This window comes from Limanda limanda, chromosome 7 (assembly GCF_963576545.1).
Source record: "Limanda limanda chromosome 7, fLimLim1.1, whole genome shotgun sequence".
NCBI classification, from domain to species: Eukaryota; Metazoa; Chordata; class Actinopteri; order Pleuronectiformes; family Pleuronectidae; genus Limanda; species Limanda limanda.
This window is the reverse complement of record NC_083642.1, coordinates 20723797-20749727: the sequence shown is the minus strand read 5'-3', so window position 1 is coordinate 20749727 and position 25931 is coordinate 20723797. Positions and strand designations below refer to the sequence as shown.

At 40.2% G+C, this 25931-nt stretch overlaps 1 protein-coding gene across 1 annotated transcript; it reads left to right on the top strand.

Annotated features, from left to right (window-relative positions):
- Positions 1–10353: 10353 nt before the first annotated feature.
- Positions 10354–25434, top strand: LOC133004497 (uncharacterized). The gene is made up of 11 exons (XM_061073957.1): positions 10354–10735; positions 12770–12853; positions 13287–13391; positions 14318–16353; positions 16549–16967; positions 17519–18160; positions 18667–20932; positions 21923–22099; positions 22808–22984; positions 23485–23531; positions 23806–25434. The coding sequence occupies exons 4-11, from the start codon at positions 16316–16318 to the stop codon at positions 24330–24332; spliced, it is 4293 nt and encodes a 1430-aa protein (XP_060929940.1). The 5' UTR covers positions 10354–10735; positions 12770–12853; positions 13287–13391; positions 14318–16315; the 3' UTR covers positions 24333–25434.
- Positions 25435–25931: the final 497 nt, after the last annotated feature.

Below are 25931 nucleotides of genomic sequence, written 5' to 3'. Positions count from 1 at the left end.
GATAGGAAGAAAAGGACACAGAGGAAGAAGGGGGATAAAAAAAGAGATTGGGAGAAGAGGTGAGTGGGAGAAGACGAGGAATGTCAGCAGTTTGTTTAGCTTTCTCTCTGTCCTTCCTTCTTTCCCTTCTTTCACCCCCTCTCTTTCCTTCCTCTCCTCCCTAATAACTGCAGCTAAGCTGGTTTCAGCTGTTAATGGTTATTGGAGATTATGAGGCGCTGCTTAGCTGCTAGTTTGTGTATTTACTGTATTTATTGTTAGGCTTCAACTGATAAGGAAAAGAAAAGCAATAACCAGAAGGGATTGGGACTAGTTTGAATAATAGTGGATAATGAAAGCCAGCGGACAAATTACTAAATTAGACGTGAACAGCAGATACTGTTAGAAACAGATTGAAGGACTAAGAAGGGAAACAGAAGGAGTTGTTTTTTTGTGTGGTCACATAGAAAGTCAGGTTTTTTTTATAATGAATTCAGAGTTAAGATTTCTCTGCTAATGTTTATGTTGGGACATCATTCATTTATTTAATAATAAACCCTTCACAGCTGTTTTCAGACATGCACTGAACTCCTGATAATCTCCTGACATTGTCGAAAGGGCCTGTATGTGACAAATGAGGCTCCAGATTTTCTCCTATGCCGGCCACCTAGTAAAAACTCCAGATAACGTCCTTTGAACACAGCAGGAGGTCCTCCAGAGGATTCACCTGAAACGTTTGAGCGTATTGATGACATGTGAACAAGAACACAAATATCTCAGGATGAAAAAGAGGATACAACACGTAGAAGACACAAAACATGTCAAGAAAGCTTTTGATGATAAGGGGCAGATGCCAGTGTTGATGTTCTGTAAACAGAAACACGTCATATCCTTGATGGAATATGTTACATCTAGTCTTGTTCAAATGTGAAAGGCAAACTGCAGACATTCTCTGGAGTTCAAATGGCTCAAAGTTTGTGTCGGCATCAAACTGACTACATCGAGGACGTGCATGACGTGAACCCCCGTCTCTTGTGCCAATGTACACATTTTTCCATCCAACCCAAAACATTTTCCCCGTCAAATTATGTCCAGTTTCAGAATATAAACATATTTGGATTGACAAATAAGTAGTATACTGTATGAAGTGATGCATGCAAGCTAATTCAGGCAGTTGAATCAAGCTACACTGGTATACATATGATCTGCTTCCCTCTCCACAACCCTCTCTCATACAGAGATTCCTTTTTCCCCATCCTCAGTCTCAATGTCTGCTGGGAAGGGCTCCAGCCCCATGCAATAAAGATAAGCTATATAGATAATTGATAAATACATTTATATTTTCCATCCCTCCCTTTGCCTGTTAATACCTCAGAGTCACAGCCTTCTGGTTTCAGCCTCACCCGCACCTCAGCATCCACCTGCAGCATCCATCAAAATAAAACGTGCAGATTCAGGAAATGACATGTTAGAATTTTGGAAATAAGTGGCCATAAATTTCTGGACGACAAGGTGAAAAACATTCCAGGAGCTCATAATTCTGCTTGGTATGCATCCTCTCTGTGTAGGTGTAGTGGCTGGGTAAGATGAAGACTCTGGAAGAGAGTTAGAGAAGGCAAAGTGTAAAGGGCAGCGGAAGGTGAGGAGCGATGGATGGGAGACACTGAGGTGAAAGAAGAAGAAAACTTGGACAGCTATACGGATGTGATCTCTCTGAGGGAGAACTAAACTACTTTTTGCCACTGGAGGGGTCAGAGTTCAGAGTGTGGCCTTTAGGGAAATGATCATACACCATGTTCTCATGAATCATCAAGGCAACCAATAAGTAAGTGTGTGAGTGTGTGTGTGTAAAACTCCCATATGTGCTTATTAGTGTGTTTGCTTGTGACAGGATTTGTGTGTATGCTAGTTTGTGTCCAGTTTCATACTGATAAATGAAAATCACTTCCCTTTTTAGTTCAGAGGTTACATTCTTCCACTGGAAACATTTAGTCACTCTAACCCTTTTCAGGCACCTGGGAACACACACACACACACACACACACACACACACACACACACACACACACACACACACACACACAACCACACAACCACACGAGCAGAGCTTCAGTAACAACAAACCTTCTTGTAAATGTGAGTTAATGCATCTCTGAGCAGCTTATATGGGTCAAGTTGATGTTTCCACCCAAAGTCCATCAGGCTCTGTGGAATGTCAGGTGGATGTTCCGTCTGATTCCTGCACCTCACAATGTGGGCCTTTGTGTCTGAATCGTCATATCATCTACATCACACACACACACACACACACACACACACACACACACACACACACACACACACACACACACACACACACACACACACACACACACACACACACACACACACACACCACACACACACACACACACACACATACGATCACGCACTCGCACACACAGATACTGATGGCCGGTCATCTTTCACTGCTGGAGATGGGGCAGAGAGAGCGGTCAAAGACGGGGGTAATGGTATGGGTGTTACTAGCTGATGATGAGAGAGATACAAGAAAGGTATTATTAACAAGCAGGAGAGAAAAAACACAGACAGAGAGGTGAATACCATGAGAGAAAAGGCAGGAAGGTACGAGACAGAGCAGACAGACAGAGAGGGGAGGCTGAAAGATGGGAGCCGAGATATCATATAATTACACTTTTGCCTAAACCAAACTTCTCTCATCAGACACCCACACTCTGTCTGTCCTGATCTCTTGTTTTCCTCACACACTCCTTTCCAAACAACTTCACATCCACCTCTTTTGCTGCATGCTGCATTATATGTTGCAAACGTACAATTTAGTCTCCTTAATAACCTTTAATTACTCAAATCATCCATCCATCCACTATCCATACAGCTTATCTATCCCCTGAGGGTCGTGGGGGGATGGAGCCGATCCCATATGACAGTGTGGCGAGAAGCGGGGAAAACCCTCAAACTCTCCCACAGTAAACAGAAACTACCTTTGGTGACTGAATCTCACAAACAGGTACAAAGTTTAAATCAGAAAAAGAGAGAAAAATATCTTTCTCGCTTCTCTGTTCTTCTCCAGTGAGCACAGGGAACACCTGATGCTGATGAACTTAGAGCGAGCAGTTCACACTTGACAGAAATGATTCAGACTAAAGTTGAATCTCCTCCTCTTTAATCCCGGGTCATTCATCAGTCTTAATCCTCTAAACCTCCTCTCTCACCTCAGAGTCAAGGCGGGAGCAGTAAAATATCACACAACACCATATTTCACAGCCCAGCCTAGGGTCCGGCCCTCTGATAAGCTTAGTGCTGTCAGCATCTTGGCAGTGAAACTGTCCAGGTAGTTGTTCTGCACATGACTCGGCATCAAAGTACAACTCACTCGTGTGATCACTTTTGGAGAGAAAGTCAAAATATAATTTTTTCTCGCTCTTAAATGCTGCTGCTTGGTTACTGATGTAGAATATTTCAACAAGCTTCTTTTACTGCAGATGAGGGAAGTAGTAAAGTACAAATACTTTGTTACTATACTTAAGAAGATTTCTCAGGTATCTGTACTTCACTCCTCACATTTTCAAAACAGGCTTGTTACTTATCATAATAGGTGTTTTTATTTTGGATCATCGAGTGCCGACTTCCAGGGATCAAGATAGATTTCAACCTAGATGGACAACAACACAGAAAAGACAAGACCTTGTATATCTATTGTTGCAAATCACGCACAACAAATACATGTTATTTTTTTATTTGAAGTTAGTGTTTGAAGTTTAAAAATCTTGAAACTAAATGAGTTTCAGTTTGCTCTGCACATATACAGCCCCTTGACCGGCACTTAGAGCGGAACTTTTTACTTTTATACTTTGAGTACATTTCAGAGACAGTACTTTTATACTTGAGCCCATGGGTTGAACAACAAGTATCTACTAGAGAAAAGAATCTGTGCTAATTTTCCACCGCAGCTTTATTCTATTCACAATTTGGTTTTCTTTCCTTTCTGTTGTCCCACTATAGCACGGAGGGATGACTGTCGGTCAGTTTGTAAATCAGATCACAAGACGTGTTGACAGCTCAGTCTGAGCCGGAGGCTGAACTGTCTCTCTTTCTCCTCCTGAATCTGTTTCTGCTTCACTAAGTGTCCGTTTGTGGCATCTCAGAAAATGATCTGTGTCTGTCTCTCTGTCCGAGCCTCAGGGTTTCATGAAATTCATTGAGCATATTCTTTCTTCCAAAGGGGAAACTGTTTAGATAATTTCTTTAGATAATTATATCATGACTTCATCTTGGTTTTTTCCAACCTGCAAATAGTTAATGACCTGCTACCAACAACATGATGGCACCAAGATCAAAGCTTTTTCTTGAGTATTCAAATTGACGAATGTCCTGTTTGTTTGTAAACTATCCCAGCTGTGTGCATTGGGATCAGTCATTTTCTTCAACATGAGGTCAGCTGTTGCTTGATCTGAGCTTCCTACATTATATCCTTTTTAAAGACAATTATAACACGCAATGGCTAAAGATAAATATATTGAATAAGTCACCAAATAAACATGATATCAGACTGGATGGGGGAGACAGTCCTTCTTTGTCTACTACTACCACTTCAAGCAGCGACTTTGTCGACAAGCATTCTGATTGGTTAGATGTGCACAAAATCTGTCGCTGATGTGAAAGCCTGTAAATTAACTGCACGAAAATAATGTGTCACGTCTGCATAGGCCTTAACTCAAACTCTTTTCAATGATGCAGTTGAGTCATTAAGATTCTTATAAATGAATGTCCTTTGGAATCAACAACTACTTTCAAGACAAATAAAAACGGTAAAAACTAAAATAATTTGCAGACTCTTTCTCAAAAACGATGATGCATTACATTTTAATTATAAAGAACTTACTTACTCACCCAAGTTGAGTGAGGGATGTCTCTTTATACTTTCCTGTTTTTTCCACACTCTGCTGAGCTAAGCTTGACCACAGGAAGATTCGGGTCTTTTTGTCTGTGTGTATGGCTTTATGTTTTAGTATTCCAATGTGTGTATCAGCAAGGAACCACGTCCATGTGTGTGTGCTGTGTCTCTGTCTCATTAATTGCACTTTGTCCACAGGAGGGAATGTTTGACAAAGGACGAAGAGAGGTAGAGCAGAGGGACAGAGAGATGGAAAAAGAAGAAAGAATGAAAAGAGGAGAGAAATGGATGAAAAAGCAGCAGAGTCAAATTTAATTGGAGGGATTTAAGCGACATGGGATTTCTCACATTGTGTTTTTTAAGACCATCACTATTGACTATATCCATGGCCTGTACATAAAAATGGATGTAGACGCCAGGTCTGGAAAGTGAAGCCAATACGCAAGTCCCTCAAATGACCAGCAGAGGGCAAAGAAGTCATCTTTTCTAGAACCTCAACATTATCTGAATGAGTTTACGGTCTCAGTCACTAGTGTGAAGTCTGTTTAATTTGTAAATCATGAACTAAATTTAGAGTAAAAAACAATGATAAAGCTTGGAATGCATCCAAATATGTTCACTTCTGATTTGAAAAAGCCAGGCTGCCACTGTTCCAAATACTAAACTCGAGGCTTCAAAACAGCAGTTCACAACATACTGTGGAGACGTCTCGGTGGGTTTCCACTTGGCTTGTCCTTATCTTACACCAGTAGCTTTACTTGTAGCTCCATTTACTTGACTCCTTTTGTCTGAGCACAATAACTGACTTTTCTTCTTCCTTAGACTCTCTGCACCAACAGATAAGTTCCTCTGACGTGTGACCTTTTGAAGTTGGATTTAGTCCATTTTTCACTTTGTGTACTCAATCACAATTCCCGGTATAGATGTAGAGATGGATACTGTAGATGTGAAGCAGTTCATGGCCTGAAACGTCTAACACAGTCCTTGTGAGAGTACTGCCCTAATAGTCAGGATTCATCACAGAGGGAACGTTAATGTGTGTACAAAATGAGCTTGATGGGCTTCTGTACTCTGGTTTCAACACAACATAACTCTATTGTTCGTTTCTCCTGTAAATGTACTAATGTTTTACACGTGTGTTTGCATTTCAAATTTGCATGTTACACAGAAGCGAACACAGAAGTAACAATTTATCTTTCTCTCTCTCACTCACACCAGGGATCTGTAATCATGTAGAGATAATGTAGAGTGTGAAAAATGTGGCACAGGGGTGTCTTGTCATTAGAAATAAAACTGCATCACAGATTATGTTGGCATTGTGGACTTCAACCCAAATTAGGAATTCAAGGCACTTTCATACATGGGTTGGTCTGTGTCATGGGACTTTTCAAATTTAGCAGGTCTAGCTAACTGGATCAAATGTATTTTTTTTTTTACAAAGACCTAAACCATTGTTACGACTTTCAGATGTGAAAATGCTGTGAAGGTCGCTATTTCTTGACCTCTGCTGCACCAGGTTTGACCAGTCTCCTTTTCATTTGTTGCTCATTAGAGACATTTATGGACATGCACTACAAAATTAGTCTTTCATTGTTGGTAGGCAGAAGATAGAGAGGAGAGGAGAGTGAAGGAGGAGCATGAAGAGGTGAATCGGGTTGTATTTGTAGTGAGGGTTCAGTAAACTGCACGGGTAATGAAAAAACATGGAGCAGAGCAGTGAACAGGTGCTGACCATGTGTTCAGTGTTAAGGCAGTGACACACACACACACACATACACACACACACACACACACACACACACACACACACACAGTCAATCTATGCCTGCCCCATGCACACAATCTTGGACAAGACACTGCACAGGTCTGCAGGGTCATGTGCATGTCTGTTATTTAGTATGTTTGCATTGTGTGTATGTGGATCTCACGACTCAGCGATGCCTGACAGAGTGAGATCGAGGAGGTACTAAATTCCTACATTTCTATGGGGAGTCTTCTCAGTTATTTACCCTGCTTGCTCTGTGCTTTTATTCTGAAAGGCACACACAGACTTAAAATACACACAACGGTCAGGAAACACAACTGTATGTGAGATAATGGATCTGTCTTCATTTTAGGGTCAGTGGCGATGAGTCCCACCTTAACAGCAATGACACCTGGACCCACCACTGTTAGACTTGCAGGGAAACGGACACACACATGAACAGAGAGAGGATAAGATGTGATAAGAAGTGGAGCTGGGATGTCGGCCCTGTAATGTTCAGTCAATGACATCATCCTGGGTTATCTAATCACTGGTGATCAGCCCTATGCGCAGGTGTGAACGCCTCCAAGAGTTTGGATGCATTTGAGATATGAGCACAAGGGGTTGCTGGAGACATATGAGACACATTCTAATGACTGGTGAACTTATATAGATGTCCACTGGTGATCAGATCAGTGATAAAGCATTATATCAAGTTTTAGATCTTCACTCTGCACCATAGACTGTTTTTAAAAAAGCTCTGCAAGCAACGTCCAGCACACACACAATAAAAAGTGACAGTATATTGTATAATTGTTTGATGATGACTCACTAATGACAAGGAATAATTCTGAAGAAGCTCCAGAGAATCAACACAGGACAAGAGAACAGAAAATTAGAAAAAGGTAGGTTCATATGTAGTTGCGTTTCTTTCGTCAAGGACACAATAAAACGGATTATATTAACAGAGGTTGGAGAGCAATTGACTAGTAAATGATTGAAGCAAGTTGGAATATCAAATAATATGTGATATATTACGTGCTGTATCCAGTGGCATCCATAATTTCGTTATCTCCCTTCCTGCCCTTTGTCCTTCCTGCCCTTTGTGCCCTTTGATAGTTTCACCAGTGGTACTTCTAAGTTTTCCTCAGTTCTCTGTCTGGTCATCTCTTCAGTGTTCTGTGAGTATACCAGCATTCTTCAAAATGTTTATGGTTTGTGAGCATATGACCCAGTTTGTCTTTTGATACCTCTGTCTGCCTGATGTGACTGCCTATACCTCTGTCTTTATTAAGACTCTTTTGAAAAAATTAAAACTGTCGTCGAATAGAGTCTTGCACTTGAGTCCTGATCTGTGACCAGTCTTTACATTGAGGATGGTTTATCTAAGGCAGTTTATGGGTTGCCCCTTGAAGAAGTGAGAATCCCCTCTGGTATGACAGGGTCGCACAGCTCAAGCATGCAGGGTCCGTCATAAAGGTCAGCTGGCAACATTACACTGGATGATCCATCTTAGTGTTCAGGCAGGTGAAGTCTGCCAGATGTTCGGTAGCTAGTGCATGCAACAGCATATCACTGAGGTAGTGCTGTTGGCTTTTTTTGGGGGGGGGGCACTTTAGCAAACTCAGCTTGCCTTGCTGGGCTTACAGAGAAGAGGAGAAATTCTAAATAGAGCATATGTGGCAGGTGAAATCCAATGTGAATTGTGAGGCATTAAGGGGCTGGGACCCCAATTGGTCAACTGAGCACCACCGTCAGTCACACACTCACTCAGAGACACACGCAGTGAGATCTGAGCTCGTCGCGGTGAAGCAGCCGGTCAGTGACTTTGTAGAACAGTGGAAACAGTGAAAACACACAGTTTCTCTGGTCACATCAGCTCAATGATCAGCGCCGCTGATTAGCATTCGGACACAGAAATAGAGAAATAAATAAATGTGGAAATAAATAAATGTGGAAATATATTTAAGACATTTATTTATACATTTCTGTATTTCCTTATTTATTTATGTACTTATTTATACATTTATTTATACTTAAGTCATGAATCGTTCTCCATAATCATATACATACTTTAAGTGTGTCTAATTCAAAAAGCGGCCATGTCTGAGTATGTGCGGAGACAAAGCCTGTTGCCTTTAGAGTATTAAATAACAATTAAAAAAGGTTTAAATCAAGCGATATATCTTATTTATTAATATAATAATGTAAGTTGATATTGTTTTTTACTGCCCCTCTCCCTTATCGCGCCGTTTGGAGGAGACACTCCCTGCGAGGGTCACTTCATATCTGGGTGTGGACTCATTATGTCATTATTAGATTAGATTAGTTTCAACTTTATTGTCGTTGCACAATACAAGTACTTAAACAACAGAGCAGCTGCCATACCACAGTGAGATGCAGTTGGTGAGGATGCTCTCGATGGTGCAGTGGTAGAAATTCACCAGAATTTGAGGAGACAGATGGGCTTTTTTCAGTCTCCTCAGGAAGAAGAGATGCTAGTTTGCTTTCTTGACCAGGGTTGAGGTGTTGAGGGTCCAAGAGAGGTCCTCAGAGATGTGACACCCAGGAACTTGAAGCTGGTGACACGCTCAACCTCCATCCCGTTGATATGGATGGGATTGTGTGTGCCACCTTTTTTCCTGAAGTCCACAATGAGCTCTTTGGTCGTCTTTGTGTTGAGAGCCAGGTTGTTGTCGGTGCACCACTCCGCCAGGTGCTGAACCTCTTCTCTGTAGGCCAACTCATCGTTGTTGCAGATGAGGCCAATCACCGTTGTATCGTCTGCAAACTTGACAATGGTATTAGAACCATGTACAGGTGTGCAGTCATAGGTGAAGATGGAGTAGAGGAGAGGACTCACGCACACAACCCTGTGGCACGCCGGTATTCAGGATGGGAGCGTGCCTATGTTCCCACAGCCCTATATTCCCACACCCCTATGTTCCCACAGCCCTTTGTTCCCACATTTCTTATATTCATTACAAAATTAGGCCCTATGTTCCTACAGTTCCCACATTTCTACCCCTGCCTGGTAGTTAAGGGTTCACCATTCCGTAGCTGGTGAACCCTAACCCTAACCCTAAACTCTCTTGAGCTCAACACCGCTAACCCTAACCCTAAACCTAATTTTCAGAAAAATCTAGAAATGTGGGAACATAGGGCTGTGGGAACATCGGGACTAATTTTTCAATATAAATCTGTGAACATAGGTCTGTGGGAACATAGGGCTGACCCCTTCAGGATGAGGGTTGAGGAGGTGTGGTTCTCTAACCTAACAGACTGGGGTCTGTTGGATAGGAACTCAAGTATCCAGTTGCAGAGGGAAGTGTTGGTGCATAGGTCTCAGAGTTCTGTGATCAGTTTGGAGGGGATGATGGTGTTGAAAGCTGAACTGAAGTTTATGAAGCCCGGGTATAACCTGAGGCTATATTAGTTCTATAATATTAATGATGTTATACCTAAAGTGTATCGATGCTAATTAAATAAACTTTTGATAAAGCAATAGGATATGGTTGGGCAATCATTGGTCTACAAAGTTTCAGTTAGGAGTTAAAAAAGTAAACAGGTAGAGTGTAGTCAATCTAACATGCTAGGTAGGTGAAGTGGTCAGCAGTTGGTGGGGATGTCCATCCCTCACAAATAGTGACTCCCTATTGGATGGGAGGCGGGATCAAAACGACACACGGGAGATGACTCGGGACAGAGAGGGAGAAGAGAAAAAGGACACGGACTGAGTTGAACACACTGAAAATAAAGAGTGAAATTAAGAAGACTACTACAGCAGTAGTTAGAAGGTTAAGCCACTTTTAGTTTGAGTGTACCTAAGGCTTTATTGTTTTCATTCAGCCAACGAAAGAGCACAGTATCTTATGTTCTGTTCTGGAGCTAGCTAGCTTGCTCAGCCTTGTGAAAGTATAGCTAGTGCTAGCTAGCTGACGTGATTTGTGCAAGAGAACGTGCTGCTCAAATAGCGCCCAATTAACCCGGACACTCGTGGTTCCTTAGAGGCAGCCTAAGAGGGAGCCACGCCACTGACGAGCGCTGCTATCTACTGGGACCGTGAGCAGTTCCATTCAGCTACGTGGGACAAGCAGGTATTTTCTTTTATACCTGTATGCATGTCCCTGTTGTGAGAGGTGACTGTAATTTCATGTGAACACATTGCCTAAATTTTGTTATTCTAGGAAGAGTGTTTTGACAGTTACTATTGTGTGTGGCTTAAGGCCGATTTATACTCGGCTTTTTACGGACGGACGCACGCACGCGAGCGACGCGACACGCCCCTCGCGTACTTGCGGGGGGCGTGTTGCGGCTTAAGTGCGTCCGTCAATTTTTCTGACTATACGACAAAGCGACGCCAGCCTCACGCGGCCCGCAAGGTTCCGGTTTCAAACCCGGAAACTGCGGAAGCCACGGAAGATTTAGAAGAACGAATATGGACCAAATAGAAGAGCACTTGGCAGAAAAGATCCTAAACCATGTCCACTAGTATAACCCGACACTAACCGGCGGATTTGTCCGCCAGAAAAAGGCTCTGAGGAGCCGCTGTGGCGATGTCAATAAACGTGTGCCACACACGAAGAAGAGCCGACTTCAACAACAAACATTACTCCGCCTAGTGGTCTGGCGGTGAATTGCGTTGCAACACGCGCAACTCTGGGGGAACTATAAACCAAAACGAGTCCGTAGAAGCTGCGTGCGTGCGTGCGTAAAAAACGACTATAAATCGGCCTTGAAACGGTCTGGTTTGTTATAAACGTCAGAGATGTAGTTATAACACTGCATACATTATTAATTTTTTATAGTACACAGTGTCATATCTACATATCTGACGTTTATAACAAACCAGACCGTTTCAAAATCGGTTGAAAATTGAGCAAGTTATGGTTATTTACCTCTACCAACACAATGTTATGGGTGAGAGTGCTGCCCGCAACAAGATGGCCGCCATGTGGTGACGTTCGTCTCCGTTGGCCGGCAACGCGGCCGAGATATCTAGTGTTCATATCTGTGTACTCCACCCTCTTTGCATTGGAATAAGGAAGTGAACAGGAGCCACTCCCAAGCTCGCTCCTCCTCTGGTAGTTGCTGGGCTAAATGTTCCCTTCATGACAGCCTTGACACAGCTGCCGCCATGTGGGCCAGTGGTGTCGTCCATTGGAGTAAAGAATATTGTGTTCCTGCCCTATCGGCTGAATGTTCTGTTTGTGTAACATTTGAAACAATTAAACCAAAACAATGTCACTCTGTCTGTCCTCCAGAACGTATCAGCTGCTTGAACTCTGTGTGATGTTGAAGGAAGCTAAGGGCTTTAATATAAAAAAGTTAAAAATGAGAACAAGAAAAAGATTCATGATTAACACCAAGCACCAACGGTTATTAAAGGTAATTTATGTGAAGGCGTAATATCTGACCCAAACTGCTCCTGCCCCCACCCTCCTTTCTTTTATTGTTTAGTATGCAGTTTCATAAACATCTTCACAGACTCCGGCACACAGACAAGCTCAAATTAAAATCCCAACGGAGTCCAGTGTGGCCTGAATGGCAAACACCCTCCAGTCCGTGTGTTCGAACCGGAGCTGTAGTGTAGTGTCTGCTCCCTGATGAGTGGTGTGTACTTGGGGAGTAAGAACAAACAGAGGTGGTCAGACTGTCCTAGGTGGGGGAGGGGGACGGCTTTGTATGCACCAGCCATGCTGGTGTAAACATGGTCCAAAGTCTTGACTCCTCTCGTGGCGCAGGAGACATGTTGGTGGAATTTGGGGAGTACAGTCTTCAGGCTGGAGTGGTTGAAGTCACTTGCAACAATAAAGGCTGCCTCTGGGTGTGAAGTGTGTCGTTTGCTAATGGCAGCATGCAGTTCTTTCATTGCCAGCTAAGCATTAGCATCAGCGGCGGCCGGCAGAGAAAAAAAAAGGAGGGAGTACGTAGGTGGAGAATGATCAGATGGTGTACGGGACTGTAAAATGTTTGGAAATCACTGTTCTAGGCTAAATAACCCAGCCCTAATTAAGGTGAACAACAAGTTCAAGGTACATACTTTATGCATTTGATTTTATTAATTATTAACCTTTGAATTCATGATGCTCATAGTTTTTAATCAGATTCTCTTGATATAAAAACCATAGGAACGGAAGGAGTTGTACTTCTACAAGTTGCTGGCTCAAACCAGCAGCTACAAAGGGACGGGCCATGTTCCAATCACCTGAGAAGTAAGTACAATTAATTAAAATGGGACACAGTAAAATATTAAAGCAACACAATGTAGTGCTTTTACCTTAGTCGTAGCAATAATAACTTATAATAACTGTAATAAATTGATATCTAGACAAATCTTTTTGAGCTGCCTGTGTGAAATGGCGTTGCTACCGACAGCCAGATACAAACCATTCACTTTTTAGCATGTTTTATCATTTAACAGTGGAAACATGCTTAAAATTGAAACATAAATTATCCAGCAGTTTCTGCTGGCATCTTGGAAAGAAGCTCAGGCCTGAGTGTAGTAGAGACCAATTCTTTCATTATGTTAAAGTCACTGTGCAGAATGACGTACACTGGTGCATATACATTGACTGTATTGGAGTTCTAAATGATTTGGCTGTTAAATTTAACCTTGTAAAACCCTTTCTACCATTTGTGTGAAAGGCGTCCTGATGAGAAAAGATCAGTCTCTCCTGAACCCAGCCATGTTTCTGTGAGAAGTGACAGCTCCATGGGCGAACCTATCAACTTCAGTGACAAACAACAATGGTGAGATCATGTTGGTAATGCCAGGGCTGTGGTACAGTTAGATTGGCTAAGACTCCAAGACTTTCGGTGACTGCTTCATTGTTTCCTTACATGTCCTTTTCTGGCTGTCCTTTTTCAAACCATAAGATGCGTTTCCAAAGTTTTCTGTTTAAGGTGCTTGAAATTCTGTTTTATATAGAAGGCAGGTTTAACACAGTCAAGCCTTATGACTAAATCATAGTAGTGTGGATGTAGCCTGTGCCGAGGTAGGAAAAATAATGGACTTCATGCAAGAAAAATGCATTATTTTCCCAAATTTTTCTTACATGTGATCGTATGGTTAGTTCGAACAAACATGACAATTCAGATTTAACAAACTCTTCTAACTCTGCTCTGACAAATATAGAGTATATAGTGTGTATATTGTAGCCTATATACAGCTTGCCCAGAGTAAGAATCATCCCTCTGATGCTTTTCATTGTTTTGTTATGTTAGAATTTATCTCCAATGTCACAACAAATAAAACTATTCATCATATTTTGTAAAAAATCCTTTAACATTACATAGCATTTTTGTTTGACGTGGTTCTTTGTCTTCTCAGGCTGCTTGTTCCTTTTCCCTCAGCTTGTAAACAAATGCCCATGTGTATTTCTGGGAATAGAGAGGCTCAAACCCTAACCTGTATTTACGACATTGAATTACACCTCCCACCTTTAGGAGGTCTGAGTGTAGTAGAGAGTAATTATTTCATTCTTTTAAAGTCATCCTTCACTCAGAAAGGTGTTTTGTTAATTGGTACTTCACTTGGATTTTTGAGCTTGACTCTGCAGAATGACATAAACTGGTGCATATACATTGACTGTAATTGACATATTGGAGCTCTAAATAATTTGGGAGATGGCTGTTAATGTCAGACATTGCAAAATCACCTATACAATTTGTATTAGGTTTCCTGCCATAGAAGGATCAGTCTCTCCTGAACCCAGCCATGTTTCTGTGAGAAGTGACAGCTCCATGGACAAAGTTACCAACTTCAGTGACAAACAACAAAGGTGAGATCATGTTGGTAATGCCAGGGCTGTGGTACAGTTAGATTGGATAAGACCCCATGACTTTGAGTGACGGTTTCATTGTTTCCTTACATCTCCTTTTCTGGCTGTCCTTTTTAAAACCACAAGCTGTGTTTCCAAAGTTTTTTGTTTTAGGTGCTTGACATTCTGTTTTGTATAGAAGGCAGGTATAACACATTCAAGCCTTATGACAAAAACATAGTAGTGTGGATGTAGTCTGAGCCAAGGTAGGAAAAACAATGAACTTCATGCAAGAAAAATGTATTATTTTCCTAAATTTTTCTTACATTTGATCGTATGGTTAGTTCGAACAAACATGACATTTCAGATTTAACAAACTCTTCTAACTCTGCTCTGACAAATATAGAGTATATAGTGTGTATATTGTAGCCTATATACAAGAGTATAAATCCCCTCATGGATGCTTTTCATTGGTTTTGTTGTGTTAGGTTTTATCTCCAATGTCACAACAAATAAAACTATTCATCGTATTTGTAAAAGATCCTGTGACAAATGTGAGGCGGAACTAATGTTTCGACGTCCGCATCTCTTTAACGGTGGAACAGTATGTAAACAAAACGCTCTTTCGCCGTAGCCAGGGGTCGGCAACCCGCGGCTCTGCAGCGGCTCTGCAGCGGCTCTGCAGCGGCTCTGCAGCGGCTGTGTGTGTGCGCGCACGCCCCCCTAGACAGCATACACAGGCCCCGGGGCTCTGCCCCCACTCATTCACATAGTGAGATCAGCGCTCGTTCACGTGAAGCAGCCGGTCAGTGACAAACAAGACACTGTTCAGAAACCAAGTTGAAACGAAAGTACGATGAAGCCGGTCTTGCTCTTGGGTTCACAGTGAATGAAGGAGGACATGAGGAGAGACTTGTATGGATTTTAGGTCTGAAAACTCTGGCAGCTGACAGTATGAGACCCAACATATTAAGAAGACACTTAGAAACATTACAACCCAATCACATGCATGTGTTCTTTTTGGTTGAGCTTTATTATCGTTGTAACAAAGTGATCATAATTTAATTAATTTCTCTATTTTTGAAAAAGTACAGACTGATGGAGGAATGTAGTGATACATGTCACAAAAAGTACCTAAATTTAGTTGAATTCAAGCAATGTTATTGCACTAATCTTTGAAAAAAGTGCCAAATGTCACAAAAAGTTGTTTGAAAAAGGTTTTTTATTTGCACATCAGAAATTCCTGAAAGTTATGTGAATTTAATGTAAATACACATGTTAAACTTGGCCCACTTTGTCATTTTGTTTGGGCAGGGGAGCAGGTTTGGCATGAAAAATATAGCTCCAAAGTGGGGCATGAAAACCACTGTGTTAAAGTCATCCTTCATTCAGAAATGTGTTTTTTTAATTGCTACTTCTCTTTGATGTTTGAGCTTGACTGGGCAGAATGACGTACACTGGTGCACACTGGTGGGCGGCTGTGGCTGAGGGGTAGAGTGGTCGTCCTCCAACCTGATGGCGGTTCGATCCCCAGTCTGAACCGTCTGCATGCCGAAGTGTCCATGGGCAAGATGCTGAACCCTGAATTGCCCCCCATAGAATAACAAAGTGCTGCAAGTAGATGCACTGTATGAATGTGTGTGTGAATGTGTGTGTGAATGGGTGAATGAGAAACTGTACTGTAAAGCGCTTTGAGTGGTCATCATCAGACTAGAAAAGCGCTATATAAATACAAATCCATTTACCATTTACCATATACCTTGAGTTTAATTGACATATTGGAGCTCTAAATAATTTGGCTGTTAATGTTTGACATTGTAAAATCATTTCTACCATTTGTGTGAAAGGTTTCCTGACAAAGAAGGATCAGTCTCTCCTGAACCCAGCCATGTTTCTGTAAAAAGTGACAGCTCAATGGACAAAGTTATCAACTTTAGTGACAAACAACAAAGGTGAGATAATGTTGGTAATGCAAGGTCTTTGATATAGTTAGATCTTGAGTTAAAGAGAAAATAGACTATTCATTTCCAGTCATTTCATGTCATGAGCAATAGTCACTATTTCTGTCACAGTAAAATTATAGTTTCTTACTAACACAAACTGAGAACTGAACTATGAAATAATGACATGTTTTGTCTGTGTTGAAGCAAACTCCAGACACAGAAAGAGATAGACAACCGATCTCAGGATGACCCATTCGACTTCGACAATGATGATGAAGAACTTATATTTCCACTGGACTTCTCAAAACTCAATGGGATAAAAGAGGAAGAAATCAGCTTGGTGGGACTTCTTAATCATTTATTGAAGGAGACCAAAGAATCTGTCATATCTAACTATGAAAATGTCAAAGTTGTATTTGTCTTGGATGGACTGGACCGTTATCTACAACCTCTTGACTTCGACCACAGTGACATTTTGACAGATGTCCGACAGCCAGCCTCAGTGAATGTGCTATTGACAAACCTCATCAGAGGAAACCTGCTTCCTTCGGCCCAGCTCTGGATAACCTCCCGATCTTGCTCCCTGCCTGATAAGTCATATGACAAGATGACAGAAATACGAGGTATTATGCTTTACCTGTATTTATGTGTTTTTTTTTCTCTCTCACTGCAGCAGCTGCACATCTATAATAAGACGTTATGTTATTGGAGTTAACAAGTTTTGACCTTGATCTGAATTATGCTGTAAAATGAAGGTCACTTATCCATTGTCGAAAACTCACCTTCATGCATGAATACAAAAAAACTAGAAAACACTTGCAATTTTTGAGAATGGAAATAACGGGCATAAATGATATTGTAAGTCTGACATTTCATGGTGATGATCCAGGATTAGTCTGCACACTACTGGAAGCATCAAAAACGAATTAAACCGTCTGCTATGACTTATTTATCACCATAATTTGTCAACTATATTAGTTTGCTGCCACTGGCTCAGATAGAGCCACTTTCCTTTTTTACGAAAAGTTTTGAAAAAATATGTGTATCGAAATATATGACCTGCTATCAAAATTATTTTGGTATCGTGAGAACCTTAATTATTTAAAATATAAATGACTGCCATATCACATTAGAGAGGTCATTATATTTCTTTTCTGTTTTTGTTTTACCCTAGAGAAAGATGCCAAGGAGGAACTCGGAGATCACCTGAAGAAGAGAATTCTCAAAGATTATAAAGATCAGAATGAAAAAGAGATTGACACAGAACTCTTTGTGATAAAAGCTGTCAAAAGCAAGAAAGACGAACCACAACTTCTAAAAAGTTACAATGAAATATTTGAACCTTCTAAGAAAAACATAACACGAACAGTTCTAATGAGGGGTGTTCCTGGTATCGGCAAAACATTTCAAAACGGGATGTTCATGGTTGATTGGGCAAAAGGAAACTCCAACAAAGACATAGACTTGATTGTGTCTTTTAATTTCAATCAGCTAAATTCAATAAGACACAAAACTCTAAGCATGGAAGATCTGCTTAATAATTTCTTCAGTGATTTCAAACCACGACAAGTTCCCACCTATGACAAGTATAAAATAGCTTTTATCCTTGATGGCCTGGAAGAATGTAAACTTGATCTTGACTTTGAAAAAGACAAGGACCTGGCTGACATAACAGAGCAAGCCTCAGTGGATGTGCTGCTCAAAAACCTCATCAAGGGGACGTTGCTTCCCTCTGCTCGACTGTGGATCATCTCTCAACCTTCAGGAGTTGACAAGATTCCTTCTCAATATATTCAGAAAGTGACAGAATGTCGAGGTAAGAAAATTTGAGATTTCCATAGCTCACAATTTCCTCTGTAGGTGGTGTTATTTAAGTTTGACAAATTATTGTTATTTTAGTTTAAAGGATCAGTGTGTAGAATTTAGTGACATCTGAAGTTGAAGTGTCATGTTGCAGCTGAATACCCCTCAACTAACCTCCCCTTCCAAACATGAAAGAGAACCTGTAGTAGCCTTCAGTCGTCATAAAAACTCAGAAGGTTGTTTGTCCATTTTGGAAAGAAAAAACTGGGGCCTCTGTAGACAGGACCTGCTCCTGATGGAAATATAAAGTATTTTAATATAAAGGGCCAATTCCAGGATAAAGTAAACAACAATTGGTACAGTTGAGATGATTACACACTTTGAAAATATCAGTATGATTATTTTAATATTATTATAAATTTTCACAATAGATCCCTTTCACCTAAATTGTATACGCTGAACCTTAAAAAATAGCACAAGAGTTGATAAAATATGCAGAACATTTTTTTGTTCATCCAGAGACCTTGAAGCGCCGACAGCAGCTGGTATCAAGCCTGAAGAAAAGATTTCGTGGAGAATACTCTCAAAATGAAGACAAAACTCATCGCAACCAGAAATACACTGAACACATTATTAGAGAAGAATGTGTTGGTGACGCCAATGATGAAGAGAAAAATGGAAAGCAAAAATCATTCAAAAAAGTGAATGAGACATCTGAAATCTTCAAATGTGAAGAAGGACAGACAATAAGAACTCTGCTTACTATTGGAGAACCTGATGTTGGAAAAACCTTCCACGTAAAGAAGTTCATTCAAAAATGGGCAGGAAATAATTATATGAAATTATTTTCCACTTTCTTTTGGACCCGTTTTGTCAAAGCAAAGGATGATGAAGAACTTATATTTCCTCTCGACTTCTTAAAACTTAATCGGATGAAAGAGGAAAAAATCAGCTTGGTGGGACTTCTTAATCATTTATTCAAGGAGACCAAAGAATATGTCACATTTCAATGGAAACTCAAATCTCAGCTGAGGGAGCAATTCACCTGGGTGTCTGAGGGGATTGATACGCAGAAAACCTCTGCTCTTCTGAATTATGTCTTCACAAATGTCTTCATCATAGAGGGACAGAGGGGAGATGTCAATGCTCAGCATGAGGTCAGACAGGTTCAGGAGGGAAAATTCAAAACAGTAACAGAAGAAAAGCCCATTAGATATCATGACATCTTCAAACCTGGATGTGAAAATATACCAATTAGAACTGTGCTAACCATCGGAGAGGCAGGCATTGGAAAATCTTTTGCATTAAAGAAGTACATGCTGGACTGGGCTGAGGGTAAAGCCAATACACACATACAATATATATTTCCTCTTCATTTCCGAGAGTTGAATTTTCAAAAAGACAGAGAGCTAAGTTTCGAAGAACTTCTTCATCAGTTTTTCCCTGCTATGAAGGAATCAGAAATAAGCAACTATGACAAGTACAGAATTCTGATTGTCCTGGATGGCTTCGATGAATGTCGCCTTGACCTAGACTTCAGTCAAAATATGGATTTGACTGATGTGAAAAAGAAAGCCTCCGTGAATGTTCTGCTTGCAAACCTTATCAAAGGGAACTTGCTTTCTAAAGCTCAAATTTGGATCACCTCCCGACCTGCAGCATCCAGTAAGATCCCTGCTGATAAAGTTGACCGGGTTACTGAGGTGCGAGGATTCAATGATGACCAGAAGGAGGAATACTTCAGGAAGAGATTCAGTGATAAGGATCTGCTTATTAAGATCTTGTCCCATGTCAAGAACTCAAGAAGCCTTTATATCATGTGTCACATCCCAGCCTTCTGTTGGATCACTTCAAAAGTTCTGGAGGACTTTGTGATTCGAAACCAAGAAGAGGGCATGCTTAAGACGCTGACTGACATGTATCTTTGCTTTCTTTTGCTGCAATGCAGACAGGCTAATTTTAAATATGGTTATGAGGAGACAAGTGAGAGTTCTGAAACAGATTCATGCTGGAATACAAGGAACAAAGACACAATCCTATCTTTGGGTAAACTGGCCTTTGAGGAGCTAGAGAAAGGAAACCATCTCTTCACTGAAGAAAACCTGATAGAGTGTGGTATTGACATAGAAAAAACTGCAGTGTTCTCTGGATTATTTACTCGGGTTACACAAGAAGGGTGTGGGCAGTACCTGAAGAATTTTTTCTGTTTTGTCCATTTGAGCATTCAAGAGTTTCTGGGTGCTTTTTTTGTGTTTCATGAGTTCAATAACAAAGGACAAAATCTACTCTCAAAACCCACCTCAGTGGTTGCAGACTTGTCTGCATCTGACTTCTACAAGAGAGCTGTGGACAAGGTTCTAGATAATGAGAATGGAGACTGGGATCTGTTTCTTCGCTTCCTGCTTGGTCTCTCTCTGGAAACAAATCAAAATTTACTGAAAGACCTTCTGAAAAAGACAGAACATAGCAAAGAGACCAACAAGAAAATAATTAACTACATCAAAGAAAAAATTAGTGAAGAGATCCAGGATTCGAATAAAAACCTCAATCTTTTCCACTGTTTGAATGAGCTCAATGATCAGTCTCTTGTTAACGAAGTGAAAAAGAAGATGCTGTCAGAGACGAAGGCATTTGAAAATTTCTCCACCTCCCAGTGGTCAGCTCTGACTTTTATGCTGCCTATGTCCGATGGAAACCTTGATGTGTTTGATCTGAAAAAGTTCTTGAAATCAGAAAAAGTTTTTCTGGGATTGTTACCAGTGGTCAAAGTCTCCAAAACCACCTTGTAAGTATTTTAAAATGAGTATTATTAATAGTATTATGGTATTACGATGTAGCCTTATGCAAAAACAATATATATTTTCGAAAGCATTGTGGCAGTTAGCTGCTTAGACAGACCATATGTTTACATTTTTAACTAAAGTTGGCTGACCCAGTTGGCTAGGTGGACTAAATGCTATTCACTGCTCAGTTATTTTATTTAGTTCCACTAGTTTTTCAAACAGATTATCATTAACAAACTATATGCCAGGACACGTTTTCAATATAGTGGCAATTGCTTAGAGTGTTTGTCCTGAGCCAAAATTAACACTATAAGCGAATTGTGTAGCTTCTGTATGAACTTTAGGGTAAGGTAACATTACGGACATCTCACACACACACTCACTTAATTGGCTGCTTGCTTCTCTCTCTCAGACATACACACTGACACCAGCTCAGCTGATGTCTCTGATTACTACAGTTTAAAGTTTGAATTGACGCCACATTATCAACACTGATCACCACATAATGACCAATACTATTCTTAATGAGAAAAATCTTCTTGGCATTGGCAGGGTGAGTGATAGAAACACAGAGAGGAGCAGTAAATTACTTACAGAACTTCTACAAAACTGTAAAAAAAATTACTTAATTACTTGAGCAATAACCAAATTGTTAATTATTAATTGAAATTCTATAGGAACGACTCTGTCCCAAGCTTTTTGATCCGTATAAACGATTCATTACTATGTCCGTGATCACTATAAGTGGTTTCCTCTGTAAATTAATCTTGTCCCCCTGATTAATTTCACACTCTTTTGGATAACCTTTTAAAATGAGTTAATCCAGTGATTTCTTTCCTTGCTCTTTCACTCTCAGCCCTGTCCCATGAAACAAGATAACACTGTTTTGCTAACAACAGTCTCAGCTACATGTAACTAACCAGCATATTTCCAGCACTGGCACCTACCTAATAAACCAAGTAATCATCCTCAGGACATTTCTCTTTTTACAGGCTGAGTTGGTGCACACTCTCTGAGGAGTCCTGTAAAGGTCTAACATCCTCAGTCCTCACTTCCACATCCTCTAATCTCATAGAGCTGGACCTGAGTCATAATGACCTGCTGGATTCAGGAGTGAAGCTACTTGCTAATGGCCTAAAGAGTTTACACTGTAAACTAGAGAGTCTCAAGTAAGTAAACATGTTCAATACATTTTATAATGAGCAAAACAACCTACACAATATCATGTACATGTTGGAGGGGATTACAATGCTTAGATTTAAGTGTAGCTATTCTAAAGTGCAAAAAAGTGTATTAAGCTGTGCAGCAAATGTTTGAAACCTTGAAAGTTGCATCAATGAGGTCCTGTGCTCACCACTGAGCTAACCTTTATTCCAGTAGCTTTCTGTATTTTCTTATTGAGCATTTCTATTAACAATCTTTGTGACAAATTAAATGTGTTGCTCCGGTTTATACGATAATGTGGCATCCATTGCACAAATAAGTTTAATCATTTGATTTGAGACTTTTTAGGGAACAGTATAAACACATATTAAGAGGCATGCTGACTGGGTAAACATTTTTTTTAATACAAAGGCTCAAGGCTCTTGCTAGTGCTGTTTCTTTGGACCCTACCCTTGATTTATAACACATTTAGTATCCTTTCCCCAGTATCTTAATATCTGATACAAAGTTGCAAATTAATGTCTCTGACATGGACAGAGAAGACTAAATATTATCAGTTTGTAACAGTCAAAAAAAGCAGTTCATGATTTATTTGTTAATGCATTGAGTTTTCATAATCAGGATAAATGCTTGAGCCCTTAGTCAGGATTAGAGCAGTAAAAGAATTTACTGAAATTTGTTTTTCAAAACGTGTGTCTGTGTGTGGTTGGCAGGCTGTCGGGTTGTCAGGTGACAGAGGAAGGCTGCTTTGCCCTCGCCTCAGCTCTGGATTCCAACCCAGCTTCCCCCCTGAAAGAGCTGGATCTCAGTTACAATCATCCAGGAGACAGTGGGTCGAAGAGGCTCACTGCCGTAGCAGAGGACCCAAAAAGGAAACTGCAGACATTGTGGTACGTGAAGATGACAGGATGTGTTTAAATGTGTCCATTTTTAATGTTGCAGCTGGATCTCTTACAACAGGTTATACTGAAAATACATATACACAAAAGCTCCTAATGAAGATGAAAATCATGAAATACCCGATTCAGTCATTTCATTCAGTTCAGTTCCAAGATTCATATATATGGGCTTATTGATTAAGCAAAGCTAAGTGGTTGCCACTCTGTTAAAATAATAACAGTATTATTATTATAATACTTATAACAGTAATTGAACCAAGGCTGATTCAGACTGACCTCAGCTTAGCACATTCATTCAGCTGCATTACCAAACTGTCATGTTCAGTCCAATACAAAACCGGCCCATGCAAGCACTTCACATATGTTTAATAGCTCAGCAGCCTATTATCCTACAGTTAAAGATTATGATTGTTGTTGTGAGTTTTGCTGTTGTTTCATATGAATTTATAAGGCGACCCTGATATGGAAAACTATATCTTGATTTTGTACAGTTTGGACCATGGTGGAGCACATCGGTTGAAGCCGGGAATGAAGAAATGTAAGTGTTTTTCTGGAACTGCAGCAATATTTTTTTTGACTTAATTCAGTGAAGTATGAATCACAGAACAGATGCATAATCATTTTAAAATGACAATGAGATTCATTTCTCACTAAACCTTATCGGTAGTACAGGTTGTAATAATGGGTGTGTTTATTTTGACTGATTTCAAAATGTTGCTTTTCAAATCCAATTCAAAATGTAAAGAAGTCTTTTAACCACACAATCAACACTCAAACTGAATTATTGCATTTGTTATTTGTTTCTCTTTCAGATGCTGTAGATTTGAAGTTTGATGAAAATACAGCCAGCAAGCGACTTGTTTTTTCTGAATCAAACAGGAAAGTAGGAACTGTAAAGACAGTGAAGGAGAATGTTTCACGACTTGTAAATGATCAGAGGTTTAAGAGGTCTCAGGTGTCTGGTGAGGAGGGCTTGAAAGGCCTTTGCTACTGGGAGGTGGAGTGGAGCGGGGATGTTGCCATCTCAGTGGCATATGGAGAAGTTTCTACAAAATGGGACAGCAGTGGTGGCCTAGGATGCAACAAGATGTCCTGGAGTCTTCGCTGCTCAAAGGCTGGATACACTGCCTTACATGGGAAAGAATCCACACCTATAAATTTGTCCCCTTGCCGTAAAATAGCAGTGCTTCTGGATTGGGAGGGTGGTAGTGTGAGTTATTACAGTGTGACATCAGAAGAGTTGAGCCTTATACACACCTTCTCTGCCAAGTTCAACCAACCGCTCTTCCCAAGCTTCTGGTTCAGGAAGGGCTCTGTGACTTTGTGTGAGATCGACTGAAGGACTTGGGGGTGGGAAGAGCTGATGCCCTACTGAGCATTTAGGGTTGTATAAGCACAAGTGCATCATTTCAGTTCTTAAACAATAATATGTCACGCTGTTTTTGTTCAGTTGTTCATACTGAAAGTCAATATTAACTGTGCAAAGTGTTAGGATTTAAAATTTTAGTTTCTCTCTGTGTCTGACTGAATTCTTAACAATGAAGACAAAAGTAGTTTTATCTAGATATTATGCTTTGTACAAATGATTTAATAATAACCTTTTCCTTCCTAATTTTTAATCTACAAATTAGAAATGTTTTTGCATCACAACGATGGTCAGTGTCACAGCTGTCTTGATGGGAGAGTCTAGAGAGAGTTTGTTATGTTTCATTTGGTGCAGCCAAGATGGCAGGAGCATGATATTTTCTACTCAAGGCTAGGTTATGGAACACAACATCAAACTATCAGGGTAGGGAGAGTTGTCTAGCAACCGGCAGAGTAGCGTAGGAGCATGACGGAGAGCTGCTTCTATGTCACTTTCTGGATTCGGTGACAAGAGGCGTGGGACTGCGGCTGGACCAATAAGGGTGATCCAAAGTGATTTGCGGTGACACCCTTCCAATATTTTGTAACCAATCACATTAAATCTACTGTTATAATTATATCAAACCCCTTCTGTCCGGGGCATTTTGTTAACTTCCTAGTGCTAACTGATTTAGCCTAGGCTGTAATAATTTTCCATAGCTATGTTTGTTCAACTTTTCATTGTTTCTTAATAAACACTTTAATTAGACCAGACTGTTATCATTTATTAAGGATAAAAGAACACCCTTGACAAAAGGTAGAATTGAAGTTAGATGACACTGACATTTTTTTTTTTAACTGCTTTTATGCAAAGTTTTAAATTGATACATTTCATGTTTACTTAAAAGGATCATTGCGTTTAAAATTTTTTTTGTGATATGTCATAGGGCAACTATTGAAAACGAATTGTCTATGCGTGGTTATTTTGTGAGCAGCTACAAATTGTAAAAACAAACATGCAGGAGCAGATTTCAGTTTTTATGCTCCACAGATCTGGAATAAATCAGAGCTACTACTACACATCTATTGTATTTGTCTGTTTTGTTTCCACCATTTTATAAATGTTCTATGTTTTATGGGACTTGTATGTTGATAGAAAGCACTTTGAATTTCCGTGGTGCTATATAAATAATAATAAACTTGCCTCACATAATGTGTTAGTTGATATTTTAACATGAATCTGCAAAATAAATATTAACTAAAGTTGGTAGAGTAAAAAATTACTAAATTCCCCCAGAGGTGAAGTGAAGTATGAAGTGGCATAAAAAATTTAATGAATAAATTAAATTACATTGTATATAAAGTGGAGGAGCTGATTAGAATAACGCCCTGTCCCAATTCATCCATTAGCCCTAACATTTGGCCCTACCCCTTTGTTTTGTGCATGGCCATGAAGGTGGATGTAGGAGTAGTGGACATCTAGCCGTTCAAACACCCCTTCAACCGTAGTGTATTCAGGAGCCCTCAGAAACGAATGGGTAGAAAACTCATTCTAATAGGAGGCAGACACGTTTTTTTTAAATTTTTTATAATT

Coding starts and splice junctions, on each gene's coding strand:
- LOC133004497 (XM_061073957.1), top strand. CDS start 16,316: ATGGACAAAGTTATCAACTTTAGTGACAAACAACAAAG. Junction 16,354..16,548: donor TTTAGTGACAAACAACAAAG/GTGAGATAATGT, acceptor TCTGTGTTGAAG/CAAACTCCAGACACAGAAAG. Junction 23,532..23,805: donor GAAGCCGGGAATGAAGAAAT/GTAAGTGTTTTT, acceptor TTTCTCTTTCAG/ATGCTGTAGATTTGAAGTTT.